The 12,145-nt window shown below is 42.9% G+C and overlaps 1 protein-coding gene across 2 annotated transcripts in view; it reads left to right on the forward strand.

Annotated features, from left to right (window-relative positions):
- Positions 1-2,185: 2,185 nt before the first annotated feature.
- The window catches only part of BIN3 (bridging integrator 3), a 66,765-nt gene continuing 56,805 nt past the window's right edge, over positions 2,186-12,145 (forward strand). Inside the window, exon 1 of one of the 2 annotated variants that reach the window (XM_075062757.1) lies at positions 2,186-2,512. In XM_075062757.1, the coding sequence (XP_074918858.1) occupies positions 2,495-2,512 (18 nt within the window). In that variant the 5' untranslated portion in view covers positions 2,186-2,494. Of the gene's footprint in view, positions 2,513-3,615; positions 3,670-12,145 lie in introns of those variants that run through there. The other variant, XM_075062756.1, reaches the window with a different exon arrangement.

The raw sequence follows: 12,145 nt of genomic DNA on the forward strand, positions 1-12,145 counted from the left end.
GGTTCGCCCGGGCCTTGGACCCTTCCCCCCACACCGGGCTCCCCTGGGCCCTCCCGCCCCCCACTCCACTCCTCGTGCTCTGCCTCCTCTCCATCCCGTATCCTGGGCCGCCTCCTCCTCCCCCCTCCAGCTCTTGCATCCGTTGCTGACCTGATATTCGCATCCCTCTCGTGTCCTCCCCACCCCTAGCTCCGCACGATCCTCCTGTCTCCCTTGTAGCAAAGTGCTGTTGTGTCAAGTTTATTACGGGGCGGGGCGGGAAGCTACCTCCCGTACTGACCTGTGTGACCCAGTGTACGCAGGCTTGTTAACGTGCAAACGTGGACCCTTGTTTACTTCTCGTCACTGGTGTTTGTTACTCCCTTTGGAGAGTGAAAGTGGGCTGGTTAGTTTCACTCTCTTTTAGTCCCTTTCACTCTCAGGACTCTCCGCCCCCCCTTACAGCACCAGGTTCCTGTAGAAAGGGCCCTCGTCTGAGAGTCAAGCAGCTTGGGCTAAGTTCCTAGTTCTGCTGTTCTCCGCTCAGGTGTGAGAGTTGCTTCCCTTCTGCACATTAATTTCCCCCCCTGTACGATATGGGGCTGATATTTGGCTCCCCTTTGTGAAGCAGCTCTTGGTCTGTGGATGAGAAGCATGTTTTAGGGGCTTAATGGTCTGAACCAAAGCATATGGGAGTCAGTAAAAAGGCACCTATAGACTTCAAAGGGTTTTGGATCTGGTTCCAAATTCTTATTTATTTATATACTTGCTTAACAGTGTCTGTAATAAACATAACAGAGGAAGGTTGACATCAAAAAACCTTTTTGCTAATTTTTTTAAATGCCTGAAACAGTCTATTAATAGGTTTTATAAAACTTAGGTTGGGTTCAGAACTAGCCGAATTCACTTTAGTTTGTATCTTGCCTCTCAAATGGATTTCAATATGTTTGTGACACAGACATTACTTGCACCTCATAATGTCAGTATTAAAATAGTAAGTAACAGTGCAGACTGGGGAATGGGGTTTTATACTCTCCTGTGTGTTCTAGCAATGCTGTCCAGTTTCCTCATGGGAAGGCTTCCTGCCTTCATAACAGGCTTGACAGCATGCCTCGTCTTAACTTGGGAATGTTAAGTATTGTTGTTTATGAATGTTTGTGTGTTAAAGTAAATATGTGTTGGATACTTCAGAGAACAATTTGGAAGATATGGTCTCTGACCCAAAGAATTTGTAATTACTAAGAAGCCCCAAGCAGGATCAGGCTACTATTGTGCTGTACAGATGCATGCATAGATATGTTTCCAGCCCCAAAGAGCTTATTATCTGAGGCCCCAGTCACTGACTTCAGTGGCACTACTAATGTGTAATGTTAACCATGTGTAAATGTTTGTGGGTTGGGGCCTAATTTTAGATGGGACAGTAGCAAACAGAAGGGAGGGGATGGAATGAGTAAGGACCAGAGTACAGCAACATGCATATATGCATAGGACATCCTGCCCAAAAATGAGATTGATTTTTCTCCAAAGTAGCATAGTACTTGCTTAACATCTTATTGCTTACCCAGACACACCCTTCTCTACCTGCCTGGTTTCCCCCCTCTTAATCATCTCTCCCTTCTCTCTGACTGAATCCTCCTCCTTGCCTACCCTCCTTGCCTATTGCAAATATGATTATAAAATAAATGTACACTTTTGCTTTGAGTCTGTTCTTCTGTTATTAATGAAAATGGATTTTGTAATCAGATACTTGAAACACTAATGCAGCCCTTCACACTCATGGTTTCAAATGACTGTAAGCTTTATTTGCAATAAATTAAAGTAACTGATTATTCTCTTTTTAAGATTATTGGTATTTACAATAAACATTAAAAATGCCTAAGATAGATAATGTCCAAAAATCATTTGATCAAGACATTTAAACCAAACCTTGTCACGTACACATCATCAGTATACTTGCATACATGCTTTAATTACTCCGCTATCCAGAATTATTTTCCAAATATAAGTTACTTGTCTGGCTACAAAACTCGATTTCTTGCTTTGTAACAGATCAATGTGCAGCATTTCTGATTAGATTCTTCTGACCTCCATTTCCTGCATAAAGTTTTACTTAGAAACCCTTGCTGGTTTTTGTATTTATTCTTGCTCACCGATTCCTGCTCAAATGGTCTCAGTTTACAAGTCAAATGTTTGATTTTTTTCCTAGCTGCTGGCACCGCAAATTCAAGTTGAGAGTTGAAAAATCCAGCAGTGTTCTCTCTGTCTCCTACTGTCACCATAAATAATAAAGATTTTAGGATCAGATGTTTGCTGACAACTTTGTTGTAAGAGACTCCAGCTCTCTCTGCTGTGTCTATGTTGGCTCTTCAAGAATAACAGCAGAAACTTTTCTGTATTCATAAAGTCAGCAGATCTACCTTGAAGACAAACAGGGCATGGATACATTGAATAGAAGGTTCCAGTTCAACAGAGTCATTGTCCTGATTATACTGCCCTGCTGTTTAAAGAAAGGAATATGTACTTTATAGTCCAGGTAGCCTAATCAGTGTATTTTTAGTTCTGACTCATGCATCATGTTATTGTGGTAAATAATACCCATTGCTGCACTTAGATTTTAAAGTAATCAATTCATTTCACTCTCTCTATCAATCTTACTACTCTCTTAAATTGCACAACACAGAATCGCTCCACCTGTGCTTTCAGTCACACCGCTGCATCATCTGTGTTCTATGCTATAAATGGCTGCATCTTAAAACCAAGCATTTATAAATCTGCCTAAAGGTAAGGGGACTGTGTCACATTAAAAGTCATATTACTTAAAATGCCCTTAACTCTTCCACTTCTTTGAGTGTTAAAAATGGAAGGAGAGTAAAAACCTACTGTATCTTTTTTATCCATTTATGCACTTCTACTTTTTTAGTTCTCTTCAGCCTGGGCAATGAAAATAGATAGTTTCACTTTGGGGTTCTCATGCATTCACACAAAGATGGGATGCTTGGTTTGTAAACATTGTAGAAGGACCTTTAACTCCAAACAAAAAGAACTTTAGTTGGAGCTTTAAAAAAGTTCCTCTGTGTGTGTTTAAGTCAGATTTCCTAAAAGCTCTGTACAAGATTCCTAAAACAGTGTTATGGGACAGATCACATCCACAGTTCCTCTCGTGTATGTTGGTCATTTAATTAAAAATATTTTTACAGCCTTAAGCAATTTTTCAATCCTGTTAGTCATGCAGAGTCTATGGAGTTAGAGACAGACATATGGTGATGTAAGAAAGAGAGAATTTAGCTTGATTCTGAGATCCCAGATTGAGTTTGTAGGGCTGGCTAACAGATAAATAATCTTTAGTCTTTGTCTGTAAACGTGGTTTTAAATGTGGCTATGGTCAGAAAAATAGCTGAAAATAGCACCTTGCTCAGCAGATTTACTCTCTGTATATTGAGAATTAATCTTTGCTATATTTTACACCTGTTAGCACTGCAGAGCTAATGAAACCGGATTGTTCAGCTATCATAAGTATCATCATTAACGAAGTTCCCAGGACAGGGCTAAATGCTGCCAAATTACAACTTTGCAACTCCTTTGAAGACAATATGACAGCACAGGTGTAACTGAGGGGAGAATTTGGTATGCAGACTCTATTGATGGTGAGGAATGAGCCAGAAAGAACTCAGCTTGACCCTCAGATCCCTGGTGAGTCTACATAGCTGATGGTTAGAAAAGAAATATTCAAACGAAGCCAGTCCAGTTTGATCAGAAATAACAGACAGTAAACAGAATTTTATCATGTCATTTGTGAATTTCCTTTTCAGAGCATAACTGCATGTTAAGCTCCTGTCTACACCAAGGATTTGCCTTCACTACAAAGTTAATTTGATTTATAACCGGGATCCTAGAAATCCATTTGCCACAGAAAAATGCAGAATTTGTGTTCTTCGAGAGAATCTTTAGTTTTGACATTTTGTGAGAAAATAAAATCAAATACAATTGAACCTCGATTATCCAATCTAATTAGGACTGAGGCCAGCTTGGATAATCAAAAATTCACATAATCAGGGGAATGGGCAGGGCTTGGGATGTCAGCCCCAGGCAGCAGTGCTCAGGCTGTCAGCTTAAAAATTGTAAACATATCAATAAAACATTGTGTTCAACTGACACCTATATATTTTGTTGCTAGGGAAAGTTCAGTGTTTCCTTTAAGTAGCAAAAAAAATAAAGTGGACTTTTATGTTTTTTTAATCAGGATTTTGGGTTTTTTTATCACAGAAAACTGGGATCCCTGGTTATAACTCAGGTCACGTCCACACACAAAAACACTTAGGTGCACTTACACTTCAGCATAAGCCCAAGGTTTGAACTTAGGCTCAAGCCTAACCTCCCTTCCATCTTTACCCAAATCATTCTAACCCAGGGTCCCAGGACCCTGCAAGGGTGAAGAGTCCAAGCCTGAGTCAAACTGGGAGTCCAGGACCCAGGGTTCAAGCCCTATAGCTTTGCAGTGTAGATGCAGCCCCACTGGACCTAGGCTCTGGGAGTCAGCCAAAAGTATCCCACATTCCCACCGGCTAGATTTCTTGGTCCTTAGCACAGTCAAGTTTAGTGGACAGTCAGGTTTTCCCAATCTGCACAACAAAGAGCTAGAGCAGCCATATGGCAGGAGGGCACTAGGAGAGCTGGGATATGGTTGATTGCACTCAGGTCTGCACACTGCAGTGTAGATGCTGGAGTCCCGGTTTTGGGACCAGCTTAGAAAATTCCTGATGTGGGACTGACAATCAGTTCTCTAACCCAGGGTCTGCTGACTCACTTTCCACTAACCCTGGGCTTACATTGCAGTGAAAACGTACCCCTAGACTGAGCATGATGGTGCTTTTCACTTGAGTTCACTGGCCTGTCAAGTGGTACAGGCTAAAGTTCAGATTAGCACAAGTCATCAGCTGTTAACATGCCCACTTGTGTAGTGTGGACTTAGGCTAGAGCCACTCGAGTGCCGTTGGTCCTTTCTTACAACTCCACTCCCGTGCCCAGAAAGGACAGATGAGTTCTCCCATAATTCCTTGAGAAGGAATTCCTGGAGCAGCTCATCCCATGGTTCCAAACTGCAGTAAGATATACCCCCAGAAATCCTAGCACCACACACAAGTGAGAGCGGCATCAGTGTAGACACAGCAGCATGAGGATTATTGTGTGGTGTGGCTGCTGTCACCCGAACGAGGGTAACTCAACAGGAGTCACTTGCGCTAACACTGCAGTGAAGACATACTCTCAGGATGGAGCCATCTGGGAAAGCCCTGGCAGAGCGTATCTTAAACATGGGTCCTGCTGAGCCACGTGATTGGGAGCCACATTTGACTTGTGTTTTAACATGATCTTTAAAAACTGCTCCATTAATGAATATGGGGCCTTCAGTAAGCTTTAGCAGAGAATCAGAGAATTCAGAAACCCTGTGTACCTCTGGGGAGCTGCTTTATTTCAGGAAGGTTAGCCTGCAATAGCTGACATACATTATATGTGGCTTGCACTGGAAGATGAATTTTTGATCTTTTACTGGGGTAGGAATGAGAGGTCACTGTCAAGGGTGGGGTTACTCAACTGAAATCTGTGATTCCCCTTTCTTCCTCCACAACAGATCAACGTCAGTCTTTGCGCGTGTTGTGGCCCCATTTCCACATGAGTGTGAGAGACCTGAACTCTGAGGCGGTTAGTCTGTGTATAAAACAGACAATCGCTCTCAGTTCAGTTGTCAATGGTTGGCAGGCCATGCCAACTGTAATAGTCGCTAATTCATGCAGATATGGCCAATATGAAGTCGTGCTGCCGCTTATTGAATGAATCGTGTCATTCACTTAGGGCTGGAATTCAGTACGTCTTCGGAGGGGAGAAGGTCTTATTGACGTGCATCCTCTGATGTAGGAAGATTCCTGAGGTCACATTTGCACCATTTAGGTTGCAGTGACTGTGAACGAGCAAGGCAGTAACAAATTCTTCTGTAGAAGAGCATGCATATCAGAGGGGGCCTGTTGTCTAAGGGATTGTGCCCTGCTTCCCAAATGTCAGTGTAAAAAATGTCTAACCTTTATATCACTTGCTTGCTGGGAGTTCTCCATAAAGAGAGGATGAGCCTTGTTCCAAACATTCAAGACTGAGAGTTTTCTTTGTTTAGCCGATATATCGCTGTTTGTTTAGTTGAGCGTGCTGCCTCTCTCTAACAATGGCCCTCATCAGATGCATGTCCGCAGCTTGGAACATAATGTTTTGAAGTTTAGTGGGAGGTTTACCCTAATGATTAGAGAAAGGGACTTAGTCATGACTCTACAAAGTTTTATTCCTGGCTTTACCACTGTATCACTGTGCTTTGAGGAAGGTGGCCTAATCTTTCTTCCTCAGTTTTCATGTCTGTAGAATGGAGATAATAGTTGCCTCGCATAGGTGTTGCGAGGCTTAATTAATGTTTATAAAGTACACTGGGATCCTTGGGATCAAAGGTGCTATCGCTGTAAAGAGCCTGTTTGTAACAAGGGGATGGATGTAATTCAAGTTCTGTGTTATTAATTCTTTGTCTTTCCTTAGCACTTTACAAACACTGTCAGACTAAGCCTCCCTGCCCCCAGTAAGGAAAGTCAGTGTTATTCCTATTTTACAGATGGGGAAATTGAGACCCAGAGAGGATGTGACTTGCCAGAGGCCTTACAACTAATCTGTAACAGAAGCAGGAATCAAACCCAGATCTCCTGACTTCCACATCTGGGTTATGACTAGATGATGTTTTCTCAACCATGTTTGAGGGCCAACTTTAATTAGGGCAGAATTAGGCTTATTTGGGGAGGGATATTTTGTGTCGGTAGATGAGATAATTTTTTTTTAATCTTTATCCTTCTGTGACCCACGCTGGCATTGTTAAATTTTGTGTCTTGCTTGGATTATAGTCTCCTAAATGAGCTGCCCCAGAGACTGTGTTGAGAAGTTGTAGCTTGGTTGCTGGTACTATCAGGAATTGTGCCACTGCTCAGCCATTTGGAGTGAGTATTTGTGGTGTAGCAGGTATTTAGTGACTCTGTCACTGCAGCACTGATAGGCAGTTTAGTTTTTCTGCAGGTTTATGGGTTGAGAATGGAGGACAGCAAGTTGCTCAGTGTGGCTAGGTGGCAACACACATTGAGATCAGGAGGTCTCCACTCAAGTTCCAAACCAGGATCTGAATTTTCTCTCCTGTGCTGATATTTCAGTTCCATACTGGGGAGGGGGCTATATGGCCTGAGGTACTGTCCTTCAGATGATATATTGAAGTGAGCTCTACTCCTGTGGCTGTCACGGGTGAAATTTAAAGATCCCAGGTCACTTTGAAGGAAACAGTAGAAATTATAGTACTGATCTTCTGACCTCCATTCTCTAAAAGCAAATGTGAATGACTTGGGCTTTATTGGGGCCATTACTGAGCCGGTGGTTTCTGTGTTTTCCTCTTCAGTTACAATTCAAGCATCAATTTATAATCTAAAGGGTATCTGTAGTTATAGAAGAAACTGCTTAAAACCTAGTTCTGTTGTATCTCAAAAGCAGGTTTTCAAGCTACACTTCACCTCTTCCAGTAGTTTCCCAGTTCCAGCATACTAACTAAACTAAGCGCCTAGTATTAATTTAAAATTAGGAGTTGAATTTTATAGTCCTATGATGTTTAACTCCCCAAACCATTACCAGGTTTTGATCTAACAAGACTTTCACATTATTCCATTTTCCAAAAGATTTTGGTGTGTAAAAGCTGATGTTTAGCTCAGGTCGTGCAATAAAGCGCAGTTTTCTAGGTCACTGAACCCCATCTACTCCAGAGGTACTGGGAAAAAGTATATTTGGGAACAGGTGGGAAATGACAGGCATGTTCTGGTTCCAACATAAATGTTTATTATGTATTAACATTATTAATATTACAGTCATGACCCGAGTCCTGATCAATATCACAACCCCATCTTCCTAGGTGCTGTGCAAACACATACAAAGAGACAGTCTCTGCCCCAAAGAGCTTCATTTCTAGCTTCCTACAGTCTAGGGATGCTGCAGTTACAGTTAAGAAGATACTTTTAAGACTAAGCCTCCATTTTCAGTGGGTTATAACTGCTAACTGGCCTACCTTCCCCACAAAATACCTCATAGGCTGACATTTTTTAAACTTGGTCTCAACCCAGAATTTTTGTTTGTCACCTTTGTGAAGTGAACTTACTTCTGTATGGAATTCAAGGGAACGTAGTGCGGGCCAGACAACTCTGGAAAATCCAGTCTTCTGTCTCTGCAGGAGAAGCGCTGTTACCTCTGCACTAGAAAGCCCATTTCTAGGGATGAGAGGGGAACTGATTCGCCGTGCCTCATGCACTGAGGGCTTTTCTGCCAAATGCCACTTTTCATGATGGAATTTAAACAGAATTTCTTTATAATGATAGCAGGCTAGCACCTGTTTGATCAATGAGTTCTGGAGAGAAGGAAACAAAGGTATTTCCTCAAGGCCAGATCATGGTCTCATTAATGTATATGCAAAACGCCCAGTTAAACCAGCATTTGGCCCTTAGTATGTGATAAAATTTGATCCAAAAAAGCTCTTAGATCCCAAAGTGGTGAGCAAAGTATAAATAGCTACATAGATAATTACTTCCTACATATACCTAGATACTTGATTTTATGGCACAGATGGTCACATGCACTGCAGAAGTACTCATGTTTAAACACTATAGTGAAATGTAGTTGTTACCTGTATTAATGTAGCTTCTGATCCTGCAAACTAGTCTGTGTGACTTGAACCCCTAAGCCATTGGCATCCGGGGGGGGGGGGTCCACACCGGCTCAGGGGCAACGTGGACCAGCTTGTAGAATCAGAGCCATAATTTTTTCTTACTTGTGTGTACAGAAAAAAATATGTGAGCACCCTCTTTTAATGCTAACATGGTTATCACATGATTTGGTGGTGGTGTTCCATGCAGGCAACTAAAAACCAATCTTATAACACAGTTAAGCCACAACCATCTTTCACAGCCATGCTTAAAATGGTTATTTCTGTAGCATAGTCAGGGCCTAAAACAGCCTTGCAAAATTCTGTTCTCCCACGCACCTGGCGTGAGTAATTCTCTTTTGATGGGTGAGTAAAATATCATTAGTTTTTTTATTATCATCTTGGAACGGGTGGGAGATAACTTCTGGTATTATTGCATTTGTTTAGTACTGACACTGGGCTTGGCTCTACAGAGGAGCACAAGGGATAAAGATGGTCCCTGCCCCAAAGAGCTTACACTCTATGGGCTTAGTACTGCACCACTGAACTCAGTGGAAGCAGGTTTGGAACAAAAAGGACTAAATACTTAAGGATTATAGTTTGAGGCTGGTCTAAATCAACATAAACTGCATGGTTACATTATGCGTTTTTTCTTTGTTATAGGGGCTCACGCTGAGACCAGTTTTGTTGGTTTGTTGGTGCCCTGTAGCTTTGTCGGGTCGGGGCGGACCGAAACCCAGGCTTAAGCCTATACATTTTTCAGTTGATTTCAGAGGTGTCCAGTACTCTTAGCCAACTTCTGTGGTGCTGCATGCCCCAGGCAATCCCACTGACCTCTCAGTGGAGCTTCACGGGCAGAAGTCAACACAGAATTTGGCGCAGTATCTCTCTTAACATAAGCTGTTTGTGATCCATTTGAATAATTTTTTCCTTTCGCATTAGTGTTCTGTTTGGAGTGGTTGCTATGAGTTCTTATAAAGAAGGGGGAGTGGGGTGGGACGGTGCATGCAGTTTCCATGGACACCGTGTAGTACAGCAAGACATCCAGAGTGATGTGATATATTAATTCCAACTGTGTCTTGTGTTCATGCATCTCTCACCTGGGAGGACTGGAGCTGGAATTCCCCCCTGTTCCTTGGACACTTGCTGGTGCATTGTATAAGGTCATAGGGCTTTTTTTTTTAAGACCGGGACAGTCTCAGACTCCTTATTCAGCTCTCTGAGACTTGGAAGTTCAGTGGTTATGTAAGTTTTTCACTAAGGCATTGTACAGCACCAAGCACACTGTCAGCATGCAGTGAATAATTTCTCTTGTGGCCTGATTCTATGAGGTGTTGCCCACTTCTTGCAGGAACACATCTATAGTAGCAGAATTATTACCTATATTTCGTCAGCTGCCTAAGGTTGCAAGTGTAGACAGGGCCCAGGCATTTTTATTATTATGTCATGAAAAGCTGCACCGAACCGCATTGAATCACACTGTGAGAGAAGCACCTACCCCTGTCTATACTAATGCTTCCACTATTGCTACAAACATTGTAGCTGCCCCACCGCTGGCAGCTGCCGGAGGATTGCTAATGTAGACAAGGTCCCAGATGGTGTGTGTAGGGAATGGGAATCGGTTTTCAGTATTTTGCTGAGAAAGTTCCTGTCACCTAATTAAGGTGAACTTAATGCAGTGTTTGTTTTTTTTGATGAAAAAGCAAAATTTTCCTTGGAAAGCAGACGCTTTTCATGAAAAATTTTGTTGAGTCGGAAATCAGTTTCAACAGAAATTTTTCAGTGAGCCCTCCTAGTCTGACCCCTTATAGTTATTAGAGTCTATGACACTTTCTGCAGCAGTCTGAGTGTTAACCCTGAGGTCCTGACCATGTACATTGTCGGTAAGTACATTCTGCCCCCTCCAACTTTCCCTCCACTTTCAGTTCACACAGCTTTTTCCTTACTTCCTGTCCTAAACCATCATTGGAGATTGTTGTGCCCTGCTGAACAGCAGTTTTTCATATCCCCAGAAGCAGCTGCATTTTAGTGGTGGTTGAAAATATTCATGTGTTTTCCCTGTTTACCTGAGAGAGGTCTTAGGAAGCCTGATTAGTGTTTTGTGGTCCTCAAGTGGAAGGTGTTATCATGTGTTTTGTTGCTGTCTACGCTTATTTCCCCCATTTAAATTCCTGAGGTTGATAGCCCTCCTCCATTTTTTCTGGTCTCTGCCAGATTAGGGAGCAAGAATGGGCAAGTGTTTTGCTGGGGGGAGGGAATGTTATTATACAAAATAGATAAAACCACAGCTGCAGCCTTAGATTAGGGGTCTGATCCAGTCGGATGATCCCTCTGCATCTTACTTTCAGAGAGGACTACAGAAAGTGCCCTGCAAATCTCATTGGGGTGTATTACCCATTGCCTGGTGGATTTATCTGCAATGTTCCCATGCATGCGGAGGAGAATTAGAGCATGTCTACACATACAGTGCTGCAGCGGCGCAGCTGCTTCAATGCACATCTGGTAAAGACACTCTGTGCCAACAGGAAAGCGCTCTCCTGTCAGCATAACAAAATCACCTCTGCAAATTGCAGAGTCTATGCTGATGGGAGAAGCTGTCCCACTGACGTGCCACTGTCCACATCGGTGCTTACGCCGGTGTAATTTATGTCACTCAGGGGGGTGATTTATTCACATCCCTGAGCAACATAAGTTCTGCCGACATAAGCTGTAGAGTAGATACAGCCTTAGACCCTTTGGTGTGTGGCACTGAGCTTGTACATGGAGAGGTGTACTACATTGATGGGGAAATTTCAGAGAAAATTAGCCACAGCTTTTCCCTCCCTTCCCCGCCTTCCCTTCCCAGGGGTTCCTCAACTTCCCTGATTTGATGCTTTCAGGATTCTCTCCACCCATCTACACCTTTTTCTTACTTTTAAGCGCCCACCCCCTCTCTTCAGTACTTTACCCTCCTCCATTGAGGAAGACTAGGTGGAGCCTCCCTTCTGATATTGGTGTTCCCAAACGAGCCAGAGAGGCTGCTGTTGAACGACTCACAACGTCCCGATGGGGGCTGCGTGCACTGCTTTTGCCACATTCCCCCTGCCAGCCTGGAAAGTGAGGCCAAGAATCTTCAAGGCATTACCGTTACTGTGGCTCGCTGAGCTAAATGGCTGTATCTGACCAGAGAGCTCTTCAGAGTGGGAAAACTCCGACTATGACTCAGCGTGCCCACACTGTTTATGAACATGATATCAAGGGATTTCACACCCCAAACACAACCCCAGCTTTCTCTTGCTTAGCAGAAATAATAGAACCGAAACACACACAAGTCCTCTAGGCTGTGTGGAAACATGCTCAGGTTTTTAGGGTAGCATTTGCGGCTCTGGCACACAGGAGGAGGCTCCGTAACACATAGTAAAATATCTGGAATGGTAT

This window comes from Chelonoidis abingdonii, chromosome 2 (assembly GCF_003597395.2).
Source record: "Chelonoidis abingdonii isolate Lonesome George chromosome 2, CheloAbing_2.0, whole genome shotgun sequence".
Lineage (NCBI taxonomy): Eukaryota > Metazoa > Chordata > Testudines > Testudinidae > Chelonoidis > Chelonoidis abingdonii.